Consider the following 23,844-nt stretch of genomic DNA (forward strand, 5'->3'; position numbering starts at 1 on the left):
CCACTCGACCAATGCACCACTTTTACCATCGAACCACTTTCTGTTCCATGCCCAGACCCTGTCTTGGTTCCTAGGCTTGGAATTTGTCCTTCATGTAGATTTAAAACCTGCAAACACACCGTATCACGGGATCTTAAATTGCTTGTAGATTGTCCGGCAGAGTTTATGCTGCTTATTGTTTACCATTTTGTGCAGGTATTCTCGACTACACTAATTAAGATTATCGGGATTTTCATTTCCCATGTCTATTTTTTGAGCTACTTCCTGGACATGCATATGACTGCAGGCCAGTTCCAAGCTACTGGTTTTAATAACCTGCTCACAAGGACTGCCAATGGCCCACAAATCCCCGATGCTGTTATAAAACTCTGGATTAAATATAGTTTTGTCCCAATTAATTTGAACTGTTTTGGTGCTTCGAGGGCAATCATATCATTTACATTGAGGTCATTGTTAATGAAATAAAACACAATGAATGATTAACCAACAATTCTTTTAGAATCCACTTGGCTTTCTTTTAAGTGATCAAAACCAGGCTGAGCTTGAACCTGACTGTGGGATTGCTGTGTGTTGGTTTGTGCTATCGCCCTGGTAAACATTATCCCCATTGATTTTGAATGGATCACCTACATGAACGGAACAATCCACGTGCATCACGCAGTGAGTATTTGAGCAACGATTCAGACAGAGTATTTCCTATTTGGCCTTAACCCTCTGCTTTGATCCAGGTAGCTTACAAAAAATGACCTAAATACTTCAGATGACAATTAAGAAACTCACAAGAGTAGACTCAAATATCCAGAGTTCAGGTTCATGATTTATAAATAACTAGTTTAGAGATTTTTGTCTCTGAAGATGGTCAGTGATCTAAGAATGTCGTTAGTCACAAGCACCACCAACATTCTAATTGTCCAGATATTCAGGATTTCTAATGTTTTAATTAGGATTGATTACATTTGTTATTATTTATAAATGTAAAATGCAATAATTGTAACGCTACTGCTCTAATAATTGCCCTTATCGTGGCTGCTGTAAAAATGCATAATGGGATACAAGTACTGGTATATCTTAGATGTTCCTGCAGTTTGTGTCGCAGCACTGGTAAAACTCTACGGGGAAAATCATTACCGAATCCCATCAGTAAAATCTGTGTTAAAACTGTTTAGTTTAACAAAGGTGGAAATAAAATGCACTCATGTATAGAGGCTCAGGATATTTAACATCTGTTTACGTGGCTCCAGTGACCTATTTACTGGCCAAGTTAATTATTTCTTTTCAAGATCAGTGTACTTTTATCATGCAACTCTTCAACACAATTTGACCTGAGAAGGTAGTGCATTTATACAGGTCTAATTCTTCAGTTTATTTTGAGAAATTCCAGTCGCTGTAGGTTACCTTTGCATGCTGTATCCAGCTACTAGTTTGTGCAGAGGGCTGGCCTAACCAGTGCAAATCATTTCCCATCTGTGACATGAATGCAAATGCAACTCGTCTTTAATCCTATGCCTAGTTTCTGTGCAATGACTTTGTACTACAGAACATCAAAAACAATAGTATGGAGATTTTATTGAAAAAAAAGGTAACCACTCTGGTGAATTAAAGATAATACAGTGTAGTGAATATTAAGTTTTTAATATGAATAATAATTCTGTAGGAGTTTTCACAACTTGAGCTTTTTAATATTCAATGAGCAAATGATACAGTGTGAATGTCGTGTTGCCAAATGTTTATCTATTGAGACTGTACATAAGTTTTTATAAGAATTCAGCCATATTAACTTACAACATTGAATGTTGGAAGAACAAATTCCTAATATATGTTTAGTATTTATATGCTGTTTAGTGATTATATGTAAGCTCATAGGAATACATTAATCTTATTGAGCATTTATTAAAATGCTGGTTCTGAATCTCTCTTCAACTGATTCCTTTTGCAACAAGCTGAGTTAACACTTTTCAGTAATGTAATTTATTGTCAGAGCACATGAAAGCCTAAATGACTGTATTTTATTAAAAAAATGTTTGTACAATTAATTTTGCTTCCTAAATCTTGATAAGATGTTAAGATATCCAAACTGTATCAAACTTGCTTACAGTATTATGTCTTGTATGATATTTTTGTATATATGAAGTACACTTGCTGAGAGTCAGTGTTTTCTTAAACCATAAAGCACCATATGCAGTGTTTTGTTGGCAACCATCTACTGATTCCAAATGTTCTGAATGTGGTATACAAAGCTGCCAGGTATGGCCTCTTTTTATAGATGAGGTTTTTGTGACGTTTTCAATAACTGATGGCACACGGTGACTTTGCTAAAATGTACATGAATGAAAATAAAGAAAACATTTTATCCCCAATTTGACTGGTGAATTATGCAGTTGTTTTAGAAGTTCAGTGAAGTCCTGCCTCCATAGCCACGGGAGACTATGGAACACTGCCTTCATATTAGGCTGCTTCTTACACTTGCCTAGAACAAAATACAAGCCATGATATGAAGCATTAGGTCTAAAACGGAACCAATTTCCCAGACACTCCCAGAAGTATGAAAAAGCACACCTCCAGATTCAGGGACAGTTTCTTCACAGCTGTTATCACGCTACTGAACTGCCCTCTTATCCTGAGCTACTGTCTACCTCATTGGAGACCCTCAGACTATCGTTAATCAGACTGTACTGGACTTTATCTTGCACTAAACATTAATCCCTTTATCCTGTATATGTACACTATGGACAGCTTGATTGTATAATAAACACCCTGTGCAAAGGAAGGCAGCCTTCAGATCGACGGGAAACTTGAACCTATGGTGGCTATATTCCGCAGGCACTGCCCATTAATCCAATGTGCACGCTCACAGGTTCAGCTCCTAGCCTTAGTTTGTCGAGCACTTACACTGAAGCTTACGATGAACTGGGCCTTACAATCAATACGGGTCCTCCACCAACTTGTCCTTGTTTCTTCACACTAACAAACTGCTGGAGGAACACAGCAGATCAGGCAACGTCTGTGGAGAACATGATACCAGAGAGAAGCCTTCAGTGCCAGAAACTGTGGTGACTGCAATTGGTGCAGAAACCAGGAGCAGCTGATCATTACCTGCATAACCTTACGGCAAGAGGGGAAAAGTATAAAGGTCATGTACGGGGCAAGTTTTTACACAGGGTGAGGGGGGCATGGAACATGCTGCCAGTGGTGGTGCTGGAGGCAGATATGATAGTGGTGTTTAAGAGACTTTTAGTCACATGGATCATGTACAGAGAGATTAGATTAATTTAACTTGGCATTATGTTCCGCACAGACTTTCCTTACAGGAGAGATGTTGTCAAGCTGGAAAGGGTACAGAGAAGATTTACTGGTACTGATGTTGCCAGGACTAGAAGGGCCTGAGCTACAGGGAGAGGTTGAGTTGGCTGGGTCTATTCCATAGAGTACAGGAGGATGATCGGTGATCTTATAGGGGTGTATAAAATCATGAGTGGAATAGATCGGGTAGATGCACAGAGTCTCTTGTCCAGAGTAGGGGAATCGAGCACCAGAGGACATGGGTTTAAGGTGAAGGGGTCACTTTTCCCCACTAAAGGCGGTGGGTGTATGGAATGAGCTGCCAGAGGAGGTAGTTGATGCTGGGACTCAACATTTAGACAGGTCCATAGATAATGAAGGAAGGAGCTGCAGGCGCTGGTTTACACCGGAGATAAACACAAAGTACTGGAGTAACAACGAATCAGGCAGCATCTGTGGAGAGTGCTCTCCCGTGTCCAGCACGGAAACTGGCCCTTCGGCCCGACATGTCCCACCTGCCCGCGCCAGCCCCGCCCACCCACGCGCCAGCCCCGCCCCCCACGCCAGCCCCGCCCACGACAACCCGCCCCGCCCCCCGCACGCCGCGTCCGCCCCGCCCCCCGCGCCAGCCCCGCCCCCCGCGCCAGCCCCGCCCCCCGCGCCAGCCCCAGCCCCGCCCCCCGCGCCAGCCCCGCCCCCGCGCCAGCCCCGCCCCCCGCGCCAGCCCCCCCCCCCGCGCCAGCCCCCGCCCCGCCCCCCGCGCCAGCCCCGCCCCCCGCGCCCAGCCCCGCCCACGACAACCCGCCCCGCCCCCCCTGTCTGCCCCGCCCCCCGCGCCAGCCCCGCCCACCGCTCCAGCCCCGCCCCCCGTGTATGCCCCGCCCCCCGTGCCTGCCCCGCCCACCGCTCCAGCCCCGCCCCCCGCGCCAGCCCCGCCACCCGCTCCAGCCCCGCCCCCCGCGCCAGCCCCCCCACCGCTCCAGCCCCGCCCCCCGCGCGCCCTGTATCCATCCGCGCACCTGCTGGTGACGTGTCGGGCGGAGAAGATGCGTCGGTTCCGGGGGCGGGGTCACGCGTTGACGTCACGGCGGGAAGTGACGTCACGGTGGCGGCGGCCGCACGGTAACTGTCGGGGGGAGGGGCGTCTCCTCACTCCTTCACCTTCACCCCCCCCCCCCCCCCCCTCCGCCCCACCCCCTCCCTCACACTTCCTTCACCAGTTCCTTCATCCCCCCCCAAACACCCCCCTCCCCCCACCCCCCTCACTCTATCCCCTCACTCCTCCTCCTCACTCACTCACTCCCCCCCCCCCCCCTCACTCCCCCTCCCCCTCCCTCACTCACCCCCCCTCACTCCCCCCCCCCCCCCTCTCACTCCCCCCCCCCCTCCTCACTCACTCCCCACCCCACTCCCCCCCTCCCCCTCACTCCTCCCCCCCCCTCACCTCCCCCCCTCCCCCCCCCTCACTCCCCCCCCCCCCCCCCTCACTCCTCCCCTCACCCCCCCCCTCACCCCCCCCCCCCTCTCACTCCTCCTCCCCCCCTCACTCCCCCCTCCCCCCCTCACTCACTCCCCCCCTCCCCCCCTCCACTCCCCCCCCCACTCACCCCCCCTCACCCCCCCCTCCCCTCACTCCCCCCCTCACTCCCCCCCCCCCCCTGCAGAGATGCATCCAAATGGAAACAACATCAATATTTCAAAGGGCCAACATTTAAACAGTTTGTATAAAAGCAACAAAATAGATAAATAAAGATTGCATTTTAACAAGCACGAGTTGGCCGGTTGATTAGCTGAGCTCTGGAATTGATGAATTTAGGATAAATTAAATGCTTTGCCTATGGACTATGATTTATTTTTGGAAGAATGATTGTCAAATAGTGATAAAGATTGTATGGTGGTGAAATAGCAGTGATTAAGACAGACAGAAGGAATGGGACTGATTTAATGAAGAGAGAGATAACTGAAGGGCAGGAAGAACGGGAAACTTAAGCATTGTGTCGAGTGACTCATGAAGGAGTAAATTATAGTTCTCAGATCGGTAAATTACTGTGATTAATGTTCTATCGACACCTCTGAGTGCTGCAAAGTGTTGAATCTTGAGAGGACCAGGAGGGTGCTCCAGGTGTCAGGTGGGAAGGAGGATAATGGGGCAGTTGCAGTGTGGTTTGGACATGGCAGGGATATCAGGATAGTGTTGAGAGTGAAGGGCTTTGGATTTTTTGAGAACACAATGGTAGGCATCAGGAATAGTAAGGGGACTGTAGAGAGGGGTTATGGTGTGTGTGGGAATGGTGGAGCAAAGTGAATGCAAAGTGAAGTTCATTTCAAGACATATTTGCCCTTACTGTTTATTGATGTGACCCGGTACTTGACAGTAAATAATTTCTGGTTGGTGATTTTATATTTCTTCATTATGACGCCTTTACTTCTAATTGTCCTTCTCAGTATTGTTGTGATATTTGGCTGCTTGTATTCTAATGCTCATGGTTGCGTCTGTGCCCTGATGAGCAGGAGACGGAGATGACTTGCGAGGATACTGTGACTGCTGTGTAATTCTGTCTCTTCAGATCATGGGACGTGGAGCTAGTTTTGGCAAGCGCTACCTCAAGGCTTTTGTGAGCGGTTTCTTTGTTGCTGTTCCAGTCACTGTGACATTCCTGGACCGTGTGGCCTATATTGCGAGAGTGGAAGGTGCGTCAATGCAGGTACGGTGCACTATATTGTTGATGCAACAAGGATAAGGAAGCAGTTACTAGTTAATGAAATGCTGATATTTGTCTTGTATAATCACCTATTATCAATCCACTCCCTAGTACACATTGTACTGGCAGTTTAGTACACAGCAGTACACATATAAACACTCAATTCCTGAAAGCAAAGTGTGCTCTGTCATTCAGTTTCTTCTGTCACATAGAAATCACTTGACTAGTTTCCAGTTTTTGCTCATTGTATCTTTACCATACATCCAGCGCTTAGACAAGTAACTGCAATAGAGGAGCTGAAGGCAATAAAGAGGGGACATAAGGAACTGCAGGTGGTGGAATCATGAGCCGGAGTGCTGGAGGAACTCAGCTGGTCAGGCAGCACATGTGGGGGAAATGTACAGGTGATGTTCTGGGTCAGACTGAAGAATAGTTGACACCAGAAATGTCTTCAGTCCGTTTCCTCCACAATTCCTCCAGCACTTTGTGTTTTTGTTTGTGGAAAGGAATAACATCTCTGCTCCTGCTGTCAACTTGCTATTTAAATTCTGAAATGTGAGATAATTATTGATATTTCATTAATATTCCATCAAATATTTTGTATATACTATACCCATTTGTTTTGGTAGACAATTTTGTAGCATATTTTATCAATCCTATGATGATGAAATTGTTGTGATATTTTTACCTAGAATTTTCAGAGAGCAGTGAACTGCCCAGAGTTGTTGCTGACTACACACTGTCCAGCTCCCAGAACAAATTGTTGGCACCTCCATCTTTGGCACCAACTCAATGTAGTGGAGGGGAGGGGATAAGAGTTGGTGCAACAAAGCTGCCCCAAAAAATGCCAAGCAAAACTTCAAATGTAACTAACATTCAGAATCACTTAAAACAATGTGAAATGATTCCCATTTAGTCCCTCACAGCCATTGCAGTTCATTCAAATCAGTAGATATGTAGTTGCAGGGCCAAGTATGTGGAGAAGGAGTGTGAAATATGTGCAGACCTGTCATGGAGCTTCGTGGCATTGGAAATAGACACGTTGCCAAGTTTATCCCAAGCTGAAGCGAAGTTTGTGTGAAGACACACAAGAGATTATTGAAGTAACTGAGGGTGATGAGATGGGAGCAATGTACTGGAGTGGACCAGTGACAGGATAAAGGGCAGGAACTATAGCTCAGCATCAGTTAGTCACTAATTCCTAATTCATATTTTATAGATTAATGTCAATGTTGATCATGTTCTGAATTCTGAACTTTGGATTAAGACCATGGTATCCTTGCTCTGAGAAAAAAAAATCAATGAGATGTCTACTATGACAAGGAATGAAAGAGTGGCTCTAAGTAGATTAAATTTCCACCACTTTGGCATTTCCATGATTTAATAGTGAGAGACTGCTCATTCTACTTAACGCAGCCAGGGATAATTCTCAACAATGGTTTAAGGATTAAGAGACTGGCCAATGTTGATGACTATTACCATGCTTGCTTTATATGGTCTACAATCCATTCAGTGTACTCTAACCACTAGCATGAACCAAAGACTGAATGAGACCAATACACCAACGGATATTGATCTGGTCATTTATAGATGGTGACGTTGGTCCCAGCAACTTTGTAAATATCTGAGGGTTGGTGGTGAAACCAGCGAGTGGTTCACAGATGGCTCAGGCAACATTGTGACACAGTCATCTTTACAACATCATACCACGCAGACAAGGTGCCAGACTCCACCATCATATTGAAGATAGACACAAACGCTGGAGTAACTCAGCGAGACAGGCAGCATCTCTGGATAGAAGGAATGGGTGATGTTTTGGGTCGAGACCCTTCTTCAGACTGAGAGTCAGACACAGAGATAGAAACATAAACGTAGAAACATAGAAAATAGGTGCAGGAGTAGGCCATTCGGCCCTTTGAGCCTGTACCGCCATTCAATATGATCATGGCTGATCATCCAACTCTGTATCCTGTACCTGCCTTCTCTCCATACCCCCTGATCCCTTTAGGCACAAGGGTCACATCTAACTCCCTCTTAAATATAGCCAATGAACTGGTCTCAACTACCTTCTGTGGCAGAGAATTCCAGAGATTCACCACTCTCTGTGTGAAAAATATTTTCCTCATCTCGGTCCTAAAAGATATGGAAGTGTAAGGTGTGAGAATGGGATATCAAAAGGTATGCAGATCAAGGGACTAGTGTAGGTGGGGCATGTTGGTTGGTGTAGATGTGGCATGTTAGTTGGTGTAGATGGGGCATGTTGGTTGGTGTAGATGTGGCATGTTAGTTGGTGTAGATGGGGCATGTTAGTTGGTGTAGATGGGGCATGTTAGTTGGTGTAGATGGGGCATGTTAGTTGGTGTAGATGGGGCATGTTAGTTGGTGTAGATGTGGCATGTTAGATGGGGCATGTTAGTTGGTGTAGATGGGGCATGTTAGTTGGTGTAGATGGGGCATGTTAGTTGGTGTAGATGGGGCATGTTAGTTGGTGTAGATGGGGCATGTTAGTTGCTGTAGATGGGGCATGTTAGTTGTTGTGGCCAAGTTGTGCCGAAGGGCCTGTTTTCTTTCTGTATGACTCGTCTTGTGACCCAGAGCTCATTCATCAGAGACCTACTGTACCTGAAGTCTTCCTTACTTAAGCAACTACTTTGCATTGCATTTAGTTTTTTTGTAAATATTATTCTGCTTCAAAGAGGAGCTGCGCATCTTATAAAAGATCGTGGATGCTCAGAACTGTCAAGTTTAATAATTTGGTGACCAAGTTTTCCTATTCTTTATTTGTTCAATTAACAGATTTGATCGATTTGCAAATCCCTTAATATATATCATATTTTGTTCTAATTGATGTTAAATTTCACAATTTCTAATATTTCATTGCCATCGTTAAGCAAAGTATTTTGGGGAATATTTGGTGTCATTGCATCACTTTGCGGGACCTATTGCAGATTATTTTCAAAATGATCATGAGTATAAAATACACCAAAGAATAACAACTGATGGACACAACATGCTGGAGTATCTCAGCCTCTTGTGGGACAGGCAGCATCTTGGGAGAGAAGGAATGGGTTGCATTTCTTCAGAAGAAAGGTCTCAACCTGAAAAGTCACCCATTTCTTCTCTCCAGAGACGCTGCCTGTCCTGCTGAGTTACTCCAGCATTTTGTGTCTTATCTTAGGTTTAAACCAACATCTGTAGTTTCTTCTTACACTAGAACTGAACGATGTTCAGACTGTTCTGTAATCTACCTGCATTTGTGCCTCAGGCAACAAGCATGCAGGTTATTTGTGACTTGTCACTTGATGCAAGATAATGGAACACCTTGCCGGCAGTATTCCTGGTCAGTTATTCGTATGTCAGCAAATATTGCTGAACCATTTATAAAAATAAAATTGCACTTACAACAATTGCCTTGACAAGTTGATTAATATAGTTTAGTGAACTCTTCAATGCTTTTCAATTATTTGAGTGAAAAATCTTGAAGTTCTCAACAAGGGACACTATAGACTACAAAGATTACAAAAAAATGCAATGTATTTTAAAAACTAAAGGAATATGATATCAGGTCAAAGCAGTAAAATCTTGTAAAATGTGATGAACTGTACACAAAGTCACTGCTTTAATGCTGGGAAGCCACGAGGAACAAAGGTGACCGGACCTGGTTAGTTGTAGGTTTGAAGACAATGAAAACCTACTTCAAGGCAGGTCTGTAGCGGTGACTCAAGTAACCGGGGGGGGGGGGGGGGAGCAACAGCATCATGGCCTACCTGACCTGACCTGACCTTGCCATGGCCTGGCCTGGTTACTCATCCCTTCCAACCCCATCGTGTCCACTCTCATCTCCACTGCACCTCATCCCACCCATCCAGCCACCCAGCTGATCTGCTGCTGAAACTATATATCTAGAACATTCCAACAACAAATAAAAATCAAAAATAATCGACAAATGTCAGAAACCTGAAGCAATAACAGGAAATGCAAGAAACACAGCAGGTCAGGCAGCATCTGTGCAAAGAGACATAGAGTTGCAGTTCCAAAGAGATGATTTATTTTGACCTGCTCTTCACACCATCAACATCACACAAGTCTCTCACGTTGTCGACCTCCCCATGGTGAGCCCTGTCAGGTGAAGGACAACAAACAGAGACAGCAGCAGCGCCACAGCTTGGTGCCAACCCATGTTCCCTTTTATGGCGGGCACCTACTGATGTCGAACCAGATGGCATCACCTCTGCTGCCTCGAACGCAAGAAGAAGAAGACTCTCATCAACCAACTTGATTCACTGTGTTTTATAATGAAATCAGTAGACACAGCAGAGGTTATGGCACCAGGACCAGAGGTTATGGAAGCTGGACTTATGACGATGGCTTCAACGTTACCAATAGTTGAAGTGAATGTCTGATCCAATTGTTGCTTGTTGGATAAGATGAATAACTAATTCACTGAGGGATTGAGCAAAGCAGTATGGTTTGTGATCAGTACACATTGAGCCTGATTATTTTTGGGCCAACATTATTTTAGACGGAGGGTTTAAGCAAGCATAGAAACATACGGGGCTCTGGTGTTGAATGCTTTATTTTCTGTTGCCGTTGCGTTTGGAGCAGATTTGACTTTGTATTTTCACTGCTGTTTTATTTAATATTGAACCTTCCTTTACCAAAGCTTACTTCAGTTTTACTTAGATTATAACTGTCTTTTAACACAGTAATTGTGTATCCTGTCACCTTGCACAGATTGATAGCAGTACAATCTCAGTGTGGGTGCACCATATGTTGCTTGCAGTGGCGACTATGATGGGCACATCTAATCACACTTGTTTAAGATTGCAATTTATCATAATGTGAATCTCATGTTATTTTAAAAAGACTAAGTTTTGTTTAATTACATTTGAATTTTGTAGCATGAGATTTGAAAATCAAGGACAGATATGAAATGTCTGTGGTACCTTTCAAATATTCAGGTTGCCTCATCACAGTGAAGGAAGTACCAAGTGCAGTTACTTTTCTTATGTAAGCAAATGCAACTGCTAATTTGTAATAAAAACATTGTAATTTGTGATTGTTTAATAGTAAAGAGATGACTAGTGGAGAATGTGTGGTATTGAATAAATCCTTAGAACATAGCACAGGACCAGGTCCTTTGTTCTACAATGTCTGTGCCAAGATTTGGTTTATACTCTCTAGAGTTTAGGAGATTGAGAGGGGATCTTATAGAAACTTACAAAATTCTTAAGGGGTTGGACAGGCTAGATGCAGGAAGATTGTTTCCGATGTTGGGGAAGTCCAGGACAAGGGGTCACAGCTTAGGTATAAGGGGGAAATCCTTTAAAACCGAGATGAGGAGAACTTTTTTCACACAGAGAGTGGTGAATCTCTCTTCAGCCTGCACATGATCCATGTCCCTCCACTCCCTGTCTACTCATGTGTTTGTCCAAACGCCTCGTAATTCCATTATCGTATGTGCCTCCACCACCACCCCTGGCAGCGCGTTCCAGGCACCCACCACCCTCTGCATACAAAACCCGCCTTGCTCATCTCCTTTAAACTTGCCCCTTCCGTTTCAAGGCTATGCCCTCTAGTCTGTAACATGGTGAGTGCTGCCCTTGAAGTGTACACATAGACTTTGTTCTCTTATTGTGCTGCCAGATTTGAATCCATGATTCGACACAGTTGCAAGTGAAGCCAAACCTGTCCAATAGAATTACAATGGACGTGTTTGAATGGCTGCAATTATGTAGGACAACCTTTTATTGGATCTGAGGACAGTTGTCAAATACATTTCTCAGCCATGCAGTAGAACATTCGTAGCATTATGATGGCCATTGGAAAATAGTTGATAAAGGTGATTGGCAGCTTGCCATCACTCTGCAATATTAACTTTAGCCAATATCTTTTTGTAAGATATAAAGGAATTACATTTAATAGATTATATATAAACAAACTGGAAAACACAATTTATAGTTATCTCAGATTAATACAAATATGCTTTTGTTTGAATTGCAAGCCCATCGTTAGAAAGGACTAATTTTTAAAACGTTGTTCAAGCAGTGTTGAAAATGATACTTTATAAATCTTCTCAACTTCAAGGATGATTAGTTTTCTTTCTACAGGCGATCCCTAAAGGATTAAAATTAAGATTTTATACGTTATTTCACAGTTATTTTACTCGTTATATTTACATGCGTTACACTTCAATCTTTGACACTTGCACCTTACAACTTCTCAGCCATCATTGAACCCTGCTGGTGGAACAGCATCTGATGTCGTGTTGTTAAACCGATGGAGTGTACGTAACTACCAACTACAGCGAGGTGACATCGTATCCCTGGTGTGAGTAACACATTTACTCTTTAAACTCAGATCTATGTTTTTCACAACTACTTGGCAATTTGGAAAGCAAGAACTGTTTTGTCTTCATTTTGTGATGAAATTTGTTCAACGTACTGGCTCTGCTTATTGTGATTCATTGTTATGAATATGATAGATTACGCAAACCAACAGCGTTTTTCTCTGCACCAGTGGACGTCAGCTTTGTCAGTAGATTTTCCTGGCAATCTGCTCTTTTGACAACAAAGTAATCATGAAACCGAGAGTGTAAATTTGATATTATTTCATTGTCTTACTTTCATTGTGTAACGCTTGTGACGGGGAGAATGTTATGCAAACTTGGTCTTAGCTTTATTCTAATAAGTTCTCAGCATGAAGGCTTTTGATATCTCTATGTATCGAAGACATTCATTAACATTTTTATGTCAGGAATGGTGCAGTGATAGAGTTGCTGCCTCACAGCGCCAGAGATTAGAAATAAAACACAATTTGATGTGTCAGAAAAAGTGGGGAGGTGGAGAGAACCATGGGTAAGGCCAATGAGACTGATGGACACGAGTAAAGATTACTCTGTCTGAGCAAGGGGGGCAAGGATTGGTGAGGAGAGGGCGAGAGAAACATGAAAATGTACTGGAAGTGGGGATGTATTGCTGAATCGTCAAGGCAAATCAACAGGTGTAGATATGTCCTGTTCCTCCAGCCATGCTGAACATTGGTGGATGAGTGTAGGAGTTGAGATGGACATGTGGGGGAGGAAGAGAGAATGTTTTACGGTCCCCTATGCAGGCTGAAGGTGTTCTCCAAATCTCCATTCTGTTTCTTCAATGTAGAGGTCAGTGTGAAAAGTAAAAGAAGAATACTAAATTGGAAAAAATAAAAATAAATAGTTCCTTCACTTGGAGTGAGTATTTGTGTAGGAGGGAACTGCAGGTGCTAGTTTAAACCGAAGATAGACTCAAAAAGCTGGAGTAACTCAGCGGGACAGGCAGCATCTCTGGAGAGAACAAATGGGTGATGTTTCAGGTCGAGACCCTTCTTCAGACTTCTTCAGTCTTGACCAGAAACATCACCCATTCCTTCTCTCCAGAGATGCTGCCTGCCTGCCATGGTACTCCAGCATTTTGTGAGTATTTGGGTCCGTGGGAGGTGCAGGTGTTTCATCTCGTCTGTGGCAAGGTGCCATGAGAGGGTGTGTGGGTGCTGATGGCCAGGGAACAGTGAGTACAACTGGTCAGAATGCTGGGAGGGAGGGAGGGAGGGCATGGTGTGTGTGAACATGTGAAGGTGTGGGGTGGAGGAGCGTGGCAGAGCAGAGAGGTGTGCGCCACTGCTCTTAAAAGTTGAATATGTTCCTATTCGTGTTCATTTTGACTCTTCGGAAGTGCAAATACGGAAAGCTTACATTGTCAATTCATCTGTGATATGGTTGGGAAATGTGAATCTGTCACTGACTTATGAATGTCTGAGTGAAATGTCCATGATGTGTTGTGATGCTTTCTCGTATAAAACTGGAGATGTGAAAAGATTTACAGTCATCTCATAAAACAGCTCAATTTAGCAAGTCGGTGAGTTGTTTTTATCATCTTTAAACTTAATTCTCTTTTGGAGATGAATAGTTGTTCCATTTATATCTATATAGTGAAGCTCCAACTTTGAACAAATTACCTCCTTTTGTGGCAAAGGAAAGGGTTTGAAGTGATTAAACAATTGTGAAGAAGGCGGAGCATTGCCTCTACTGAGAATCGGCATGTCACCAAATGCCCCAACAAAGGTTCACCGATGTACTGCACAAACTGCATCCTGACTGGTTGCATGGTGGCCTGGTTTGGCAATCCCACAAGAGGCTGCACAGAGTGGTGGACTCAGCCCTCCCCTCCATCCAAACCATTGACATCTATCACCAAGTATCACCATCACCTTCCCACTATCTGCCCACGTGCCCTCTTCTCACTGCTAGCGTGGGGCAGGAGGTACAGAAGTCCCCCACCACCAGGTTCAGGAACAGCTACTTTTGTCGAGCCCACCTGGACAGCCCTAATTCTACCTGGCAACAGGACATAGTGTACAGCACTACCTTGGACTTGGTTTTAATTGTGTTTTACACTAATGATCACCGAGTTGTGGAATTCATGTGTAATTTATATTTTATTGTGTTGTCTATGTGGCCACGGTGTTGCTGCAGGCCAGGTTTTCATTGGCCCTGTGGCTGTGGTGCAGTCGGCAATAGACTTGTCCTGATCTTTATTTGTAGTTCTGTACAAAGATACTCCTCTAGAATCTTTGTTTAAGAAAGAACTGCAGATGCTGGAAAATCGAAGCTAGACAAAAATGCTGGAGAAACTCAGTGGGTGAGGCAGCATCTATGGAGCGAAGGATGAGGATGAGACCTGACCCGAAACGTTGCTTATTTCCTTCACTCCTCGAGAATCTCTGGTTGTGTTTGGGTTAGGTTGAAAGTCTTTGATCAACCACAGGATGGCGGTGTCTGGTCAAGCAACAGGCACAGGAACGCTCCTACACTTTGTAATTTAAACTGCAGGGATTGATATTGTCTGATAAGTTCTTTGAATAAAAAATAAAATACATTTAGACTTTAGATTATTATGAGGTGCCTGCCTATACGTGGAATATTAAATTCTGGAAGAAATGTTTACAACTATTATTTCTGCTGTTCTTGTAGAGTGATGTAAAGGGGAATAGTCGTCAAGTAGCCTTTATTGTCATTCATACCTTGCGGTCTGCACAAAATGTTGTTGCCTTGCAGTCCTACATACAGTAATATCCACCACAGTGAGTTCACCAGGCACCTCCTCACTGTGGTGGAAGGCAAAAATCTTAAGTCTTTGTCTCATCCCTTCTTCCTTCTTATTCTCCCTCTGCGCTGAGGCGATCCAGAATAATCATCACTTGTATGTTTCAAAAATATTCCACGATTATCTCCGTTTAGTTGAGTCACTGGGACAGTTTACTGCATCATTGTGTGTTTATTAAAAGCATTCTTTTGCAATAGTTCAGATTTGTTCTTTTAACTCTCTCCCATCTTTAACCGTGGTAAGTTGTAACTTATAATTAAATATTCTAGTCATTATTTTATACACTGCCACTATATTTGCAAGAGATATTACTGGCTGTTCAGATGATCTCATAGCCTCCACGACTGCCTGCAAACATTAGCGTGGGCAAGGCTGTCAAATATAAACCATGGGGATGTTTTACGTTGTTTTCATACGTTTTGGTGGAAATTAAAACGTTACTTTTTCCGGAAGTAAAGGTGAATCAATGGTTAGAAATAACTGCGGGGAAAAACAATTAGTTACCTGACCTTGATAACGTTAATTTTGGAAACTTAATAAAAGATGAAACAGCGGGGTCTTTGTTCAGTCCATTTTGTGTTGGTCACAAGGGCCATGGAGGAAATTCAAGTTCAAGTGAGTTTATTAACATGTGTCCCCGATAGGACAATGAAATTTGTGCTTTGCTTCAGCACAAGAACATAGTAGGCATTTACTACAAAACAGATCAATGTGTCCATAAACTATAATATAAATATATACACACATGAATAAATAACCTGATAAAGTGCAAATAACAGATAATGGGTTATTAATAATCAGAGTTTTGTCCGAGCCAGGTTTAATAGCCTGATGGCTGTGGGGAAGTAGCTATTCCTGAACCTGGTTGTTGCAGTCTTCAGGCTCCTGCACCTTCTACCTGAAGGTAGCAGATATAAGTGGAAAAACTGCTTAAAAGGAAGGCAGCATGAAACGGAGATTGGTGGACATGGTAGAAACTGAAATCAAAGACAAATCTTGCTCAGAATAGCTTTTGTCGTGACGTATGATACAATAGAATCAAATTTTATTCATCCCAGGATGGCAATTGGTCTGTTGCACAAGATACATGAAACATGAAATTAAAGTGACGCGTACAAAGGATTGGGGAGGGGAAGGGGAGTCAGTCCATCCCATAACAGAATGGGGAGGAGTTGTACCCCAAGATCAATGTTAGGTCAACTTTATGTATGTGCAGATTGTTTGATTGTTGGCACAGAGTGAGATTGCATTAGAATTGCAGTGATTGTGGCGCAGCCCAGACCATCACACGAACAAACTCTTTTATTGACTCAAGTTATACCTCACGCTGCCTCGACAAGGCCAGCAGCATAATCAAGGATGAGTTGTACCCAGGCCACTCCCTCTTCTCCCCTTTCCCACCGGGCAAAAGATCCCTTGCCTGGGATCGACGCTCCAACCACGGCCTGCGGATTTCACCATCGAGGAGCTCGCAGCCTCGGATAAACACTGATATCGGGAAACTCCAAAGTCACAGAAGGTTCGACCAGCCCCGACACGGGGTCCGATCTCCTGGCTCGGGGGAGCAGAGATCCCCCTGATGCGGGAGCTTGATCTCCCCGACGTGGAGGGCTCGGTCACCGGCTATGGGAGCCAAGATCGTCCCGTCAATGGAAGGCTTGAGGCCCCCGACCGCAGGAGGACAAAGAAGGGGAGAGATTGAACTTTCTTCACCTTCCATCACAGTGAGGAATGTGGAGGAGTCACTGTGGTGGATGTTTATGTTAAAAATATATTTGGATGTCTTGTTGCTCTTTATTGGCAAATCAAATTCCTCGTATGTTGCAAAACATTCTTTGCTAATAAATTACTATTATGATTATGATAAAGTGTGAAAACGCACACCTCCAGATTCAGGGACAGTTTCTTCCCAGCTGTTATCAGTCAACCGAATCATCCTACCACAACCAGAGAGCAGCGCTGAACTATTGTATCTCATTGGTGACCCTCAGACTATCTTTGATCTGACTTTGCTGGCTTTACCTTGCACTAAATGTTATTCCCTTATCCTGCATCGTGTACCAATCTGAAGAAGGGTCTCAACCCGAAACATCACCTATTCCTTCTCTCCAGAGATGCTGCCTATCCCGCTGAGTTACTCCAGCTTTTTGTGTCATTCTTCAGTTTAAACCAGCATCTGCAGTTCCTTCCTATTCATGCATCTGTACACTGTAAATGATTGATTGTCATCATGTATTGCCTTTCTGCTGACTGGATAGCACGCAACAAAAGCATTTCACTGTACACGTGACAATAAACTAAACTGAACTAAACTGGTAAATTCAACAGTTACAACACAGGGGTAGAGGATGTAGCAAATGATGAGAAGGATTGTATGAAGGAAAGTTGGGAAAAGATTGCTAGGAGATACAACATTGTAGTTAGCTGAGAAGCAGTATATTTTAGCAAGCAATGAGATTGTCAACTGAATATTCTGTCCTTGATTAGTCTGGAAATAATAAATGGAGAGAAAACTCACATCTGAGCTAAACCATGAGCGTAAGAAACTGGGAACAGAAGCCCTATCAAAACCAGTTAGCATTAAAGGTAAATTAAAGCAAATGACTTGGTTCTGCTATATATGATTTGCCTTGGCTCTATATATAATAAATCCGTTCTATCCAGCAGCCTATTCATTTGACAAAGCTTTTGTCAAGCAATAATTGCTTTCAATAGAGAAGTGGACATGTCTTTGAGCTTTAGGAGAATGTTGCAGGGAAGGTGGATGGAGAACGATGAACTCAATTACATTTGTAGAGAGTTGGGCCTAGCAGGAATGTCTGCCCTCATATTTGATGATTTCGTGATAAAATCTGATTTTAATCAAATCTTTGATTGACCCTGTGTAGGATGAATCTACAGATGCTGGTTTAAACCGAAGATAGACACAACATGCTGGTAGATAACTAGTAGTGCGAGTGTGCCCCATAACTAGTAGTGCTAGTGTGCCCCATAACTAGTAGTGCGAGTGTGCCCCTTAACTAGTAGTGCTAGTGTGCTCTATAACTAGTAGTGCTAGTGTATAACTAGTAGTGCTAGTAGTGCTAACTAGTAGTGCTAGTGTGCTCTATAACTAGTAGTGCTAGTGTGCTCTATAACTAGTAGTGCTAGTGTGCTCTATAACTAGTAGTGCTAGTGTGCTCTATAACTAGTGGTGCTAGTGTGCCCCATAACGAGTAGCTAGTGTGTAGTGCTAGTGTGCCCCATAACTAGTAGTGCTAGTAGTGCTAGAGTGCCCCATAACTAGTAGTGCTAGTGTGCCCCATAACTAGTAGTGCTAGAGTGCCCCATAACTAGTAGTGCTAGTGTGCCCCATAACTAGTAGCTAGTGTGCTCCCATAACTAGTAGTGCTAGTGTGCTCTATAACTAGTAGTGCTAGTGTGCTCTATAACTAGTAGTGCTAGTGTGTCCCATAACTAGTAGTGCTAGTTTAGCTAGTTTAACTAGTAGTGCTAGTGTGCTCTATAACTAGTAGTGCTAGTGTGCTCTATAACTAGTAGTGCTAGTGTGCTCTATAACTAGTAGTGCTAGTGTGCTCTATAACTAGTAGTGTTAGTGTGCTCTATAACTAGTAGTGCTAGTAACTAGTTTAACTAGTGTGCCTCTACCAGGGTGGACTGGGTTATCAGGTCCATGCCATGGGAATAGTCTTCATTTCTAAAACAATATTATAAATAGTCATTGGATTTCCCTTTTCACAAGTATTTTGAAATCCATTTAGTATTTTCTATGCCAGTGAGATGAATACGACGATGATTGATGAAGAGCTGCAGTTCAGGCGCTTGAATACACTGCCTCATTTGGACAGGTTGCTTTTGTTTCAGCCTAACTTCATTGACAGTTCTTTGTCAGCAGAGCTACTTGTTGGTGGCATTTCAGTTAACATTCCATTCTAATTACATACGTTGTATAATTATTATTTATGTTTTGGTGGAAACTTTAGAATTTGAAGACATTTTCTGTTTAAACTGTAAAGAAGTAAAACATGATTGTGAACTCAGTAATATTATGGCTAGTCTTTGCAGACACTTTCCAGCTATGATTGCTAAATATTTCTGACTCCAGCAATTGTAGCAGAAGAACGTTTAAAAGGCCATCAATAATACCAGTGCTCAGGATGAGTAAGGTGACATAAACCTCAATGACTACCGACCCATCCGTGGTGATCAGGTGCTTTGAGAGGTTGGATATGGAGCATGTCAACTCCTACCTCAACAACAACCTCCACCCACTACAGTTTGCCTCCTGCCACAACAGGTCAATGGAGGATGCGATCTCACTGGCTCTCCACTCTGCACTGGACCACTTGGACAATAAAAACACCTATGTCAAGTTGTTGGCCATAGACTACAGCTCAGCATTCAACACCATCATGTGCTCTGAACTGTTTACCAAGCTCACGGGACAGGATCTCTGCACATCCTTCATTTTCCTTCTATAAAAAAATGACATTTCTGCTTGGTAATTTAACTTGTCTGCATAGTTAGAAGCACTCTGTAATATTTGGATGAATAAGTGTACCCTTGGTAGCCTCTGATGTTGTTGATGTTTGTCTACACATTTTGAATGTGACTGTTCTGCAGTGTATTGTTTCATTTCATTGCTGTTCACCTTCATTTGCACTTCGAGTTTAGCAGGACTCCCAGCTTTCACTCCATAATCTTTTACATATATTTGCAGTTGCTTACTGTGTAATTTTCTTCCTCCGTTACTATATTTTTCAGTTAATCATTGCTGTTTCAACTCAATCTGCTTACTCCCATATTTGACGTAAATCTCGTTGATTTGTAAATCTGCCATCTCAGATTTGTCCCATCCTCCTGGTTATTGCTTTCTGCAAATTACACCCGTTTTACGATTCAAGATGGGAGATCTTCCAACACTAGCTTCCAACATGTCTAAAACATGTACTGCCCGTCTCCTCTCCACTTCACCCCGACAGAAAGGAGCCTTCTATCAACCACTATCTGTATCTTGTGAAAGAAGGTGACGTTTAACAGAGTGCTGGAGCGGGTCAGGCAGCATCTGTGGAGAACATGAATAGGTGACGTTTCACAGAGTGCTGGAGTAACTCAGCAGTTCAGGCAGCATCTGTGGAGACTTTGATTTTAGCAAAGGTATGTTTTCTGGAGGGTTCAGTCATTTACAGTTCCCTATCATAAAAACGGAACTTCATTATAGAACCGCAATAGCAAATGTGTGCAATGTACATTTCAAAGAGCATGTGTATATAAATAGGGAAGTAATGGTTTAATGATTTGTGTTTAATCAGGAGAAGCCTTTAACCTATATATCAAGATGAAAAACATGTTTGTATAATGTTGTGAAGATAAAGTTTTGAAATTGTCCTTGAGCAAGTTAAAGAGAGACTGAATCTGAGGAATTATTTGCCACACAAGACTGGAGGCCAAGTCAGTGGATATATTTAAGGCAGAGGTAGATCGGTTCTTGATTATTACAGGTGTCAGAGGTTATGGGGAGAAGGCAGGAGAATGGGGTTTGGAGGGAGAGATAGATCACTCATGATTGAATGGTGGAGTAGACTTGATGGGCCGAATGGCCTAATTCTGCTCATGTCACTTATGACCTTATGAGACCGTACTCACTCAGTCAGGAGTGATGATCTGTGATCTGCATTGAACTGCTTATGGTTCACTGTCTACCATTGCTGATGTTTTTACAATGAGAAGCAATCTTTGCAACTTCTCTTGATTGTTAGGTTTAGGTGTGTTATCGTCACGTATACCAAGATACAGTGAAAAGCTTTGTTCTGCACGCTATCCAAACAGATCAGATATACAACACATAAATACAATCAAGTCAAACCCCAGTACAACAGGTGGAGCAAAGGGGAAGATACAGAGTGTAGAATATAATTCTCAGCATTGTAGCGCATCAGTTCCACAGACAAAGTCCAATATCCGCAATGGGGTAGAGGTGAATCGGACAGCATCCTAGCTTATGGAAGGACCGTTCTGAAGTCTGATAACTATTTTTGAAGAAGTTAATTTAACATCTATCTTAATTGTGTGAATTTGTGTGAGGGGAAGAAGCTGTTCCTGAGTCTGGTGGTGCGAGCTTTCAAGCTTCTGTACCTTCTGCCGGACAGGAGCGTGGAGGAGAAGGAATGGCCGGGGTGGGACAAGTCTCTGATTATGTTGCTGCTTTTGTGAGACAGTGTGAAGTGTAGATGGAGCCAATGGTGGGGAGTCTGCAATAGATACCGACTTATTTACAAGTTAAAATTATTTACAAGTTTTTAAATCAGTAGTTCTGTTATAATTGTAATCTTTAATCGTATTTAACAAAAACATTTGGATTTTAATAATCAATTTTAGTTTCATGAGGACACAATGAAAAATGAATGCAAGGAATTGTGAACAAGGCATCATATTTATTATCTTAATAAACCAACGCTGACATTTCCCTTAAGTTATTATAATTATATTTTTGCAGCAAAAGTAATTTGAGTCCTGAAAGTGTCAACTGCTGTTTGAAACTCCTGTCAGATGTTTTGTGCCAGTACTTAATATTAATTTCACCTTTGTCAGGAAAAGCAAACAGACAAAGCTGAGGCACTGTGCCTTCAATTGGTTCATCACCTTCAGTCTTGCAAGGCAATCATCTTCTATTTCAACCTGGCTCGCCTACACATTGCTCAGAGATCATGATACAGAAGGAGAAAATGCTGGAAAGTTTGACAGGTCAAAGAGCAAGCGTGGGGAGAGGAATAGTTCCTAGCCTTTCACAGTCATCAACTCTGGTGCAATGTCATTGATGCCACACACAGACCTGAGATTGAGTTAATGAGTATCATCGCCACTGAAAGTACAGTGTCTTCTGTCACATGCTATCCAGCCAAAGCCAACACTATACATGATTACAATCAAGCTGTCCGCAGCCTACAGATGGTGCAAGATAAAGCCCAATTAAAGATAGTTCCAAAGTCTCCAATGAGGTGGATGGGAGGTCAGGACCGACCACACTCTAGCTGGGGAGAGGACGGTTCAGTTGCCTGATTGTGAATTATTAGCAGAGATTGGAACAGAGCATGTGACACTGTCTAACCTTGACTACAACCTCTCCACAAATGTGTAATGCCCAGGTCTCACTTCATGGGGTCTTCACATTGCTGTTAATCTGGCAGAACATCCAGTCATGTGGAGGAATTCTAGCAGACTGCAAACTAAGAAGAAGAAAAACATCATTCTTTATTAACATTTAAAGTCGTTTTTAGATTGCAAAATAAAGATTAGAGCAAACTCACACAATTATGATAGATGTTAAATTAACTTCTTCAAAAATAGTTAAAATCCATTGGGTGCAACAAGTGCATAGCTCCATGAAAATGGCAAAGACAAGTAGCTAGAGTGGCAAATAAAGCGTATGGCCTGCTGACAATAGAACATATTGGGTGACACATATATCCATGTTTTTTTAGTGTCGTTTGTGATATAAACTAGGACTTTAATGAGGCAAATAAATCTAATCCTTCCATGAGTTAACATGAATTCCTTGAGATCAAAGGTCATTGACCTGAGATGCCGACTATTTCTCTCGGAGGCTACAAGACCCGGCGAACTGTTCCAATATTTCCTGTTTCCATTTCAGATTCTCAGCATCAGCATTATTTGTCTTTTGTTGCTTCTGTGCTGCACATTGTACAACTGGGGAATGGATTTTATATTTAGCAGCTTGTGACTGAACCTTTTAATACCGTCACAACTTTGATTCTCACTCTTCTCCCTCGCTCTCCTTCTCACTCTCCCCCCTCTCTCCCCTCACCCCCCTCTCTCCCCCCCCCCTCTCTCTCCCCCTGCTCTCCTCCCCGCCACTCCGCTCTCCCCCCTTACTCTCCCCTATCTGCTCCTCCTCCCTCGCTCTCCCCCCACATTATACCCATCTCACTCTCACCCCCCCCCTCGTCTCCCCTTCTTGTTCTCCCCCCCTTGTTCTCCCCCTCTCTCCCTCTCTCTCTCTCTCTCCGCCCTCCGCTCACCCCCTCTCTCTCATCGCTCTCTCTCCCCCTCTCCCCCTCCTCTCTCTCCCCCTCTCTCTTCCCTCGCTCTCCCCTCTCGCTCTGTCTCCCAGCTTCACCATCTCTCACCATTGTGTTGTAACGCGTGCCGTGGTCACGGTGATCTGAGACTATTTGATTCATTCACGAGAGTGAAGGGAAAGTCAAGGTTGTTGATACATGCGTGAAACAGAAAGTTACTCGGTAAACAAAGTAATGAAATGTTACAGTGGGACGCTGAAGATTTATGAACAGTGTATTGACCATTTGCAGGAGTGGTTTAAATGCAAACACCGAGCCTCAGTAATTTACACTTTGTTCATATTTTCCCAGTGGTTTTAGTGAAGAAACTGTTAAAGTGATGAACTGCCTGAACAAAAACGTTCACCGATTAATTGAATGTTGTATTAAAGATGCTGACATCGTAAAGATTGAGCACATTTAAATTTACACACATTAGTTTATTGTTATTCAATATTCATTGTAGTCAGCCAGAAAGTGCTTCTGACTTCTCCCAGTAATGTAACGTAGTATTGTTTGTGGAGTGATAAAACTGTGTGGTATGTATTGCTGCTGTCAGTCTATTCAGCAGATATTACTGACCATGTCATTAGTTGTGTGTAGATATGTTTGTGTTAAAATCGTCTTCACATCCTAAAGGCCAAT

At 43.1% G+C, this 23,844-nt stretch overlaps 1 protein-coding gene across 1 annotated transcript in view; it reads left to right on the forward strand.

Annotated features, from left to right (window-relative positions):
* Positions 1 to 4,279: 4,279 nt before the first annotated feature.
* The window catches only part of immp2l (inner mitochondrial membrane peptidase subunit 2), a 213,240-nt gene continuing 193,675 nt past the window's right edge, over positions 4,280 to 23,844 (forward strand). Inside the window, exons 1-3 of the mRNA XM_055650014.1 lie at positions 4,280 to 4,401; positions 5,847 to 5,984; positions 12,208 to 12,311. Of these exons, the coding sequence (XP_055505989.1) occupies positions 5,850 to 5,984; positions 12,208 to 12,311 (239 nt within the window). The 5' untranslated portion in view covers positions 4,280 to 4,401; positions 5,847 to 5,849. The remainder of the gene's footprint in view (positions 4,402 to 5,846; positions 5,985 to 12,207; positions 12,312 to 23,844) is intronic.

Source organism: Leucoraja erinacea, chromosome 19 (genome assembly GCF_028641065.1).
Source record: "Leucoraja erinacea ecotype New England chromosome 19, Leri_hhj_1, whole genome shotgun sequence".
In the NCBI taxonomy this organism is placed as follows: domain Eukaryota; kingdom Metazoa; phylum Chordata; class Chondrichthyes; order Rajiformes; family Rajidae; genus Leucoraja; species Leucoraja erinaceus.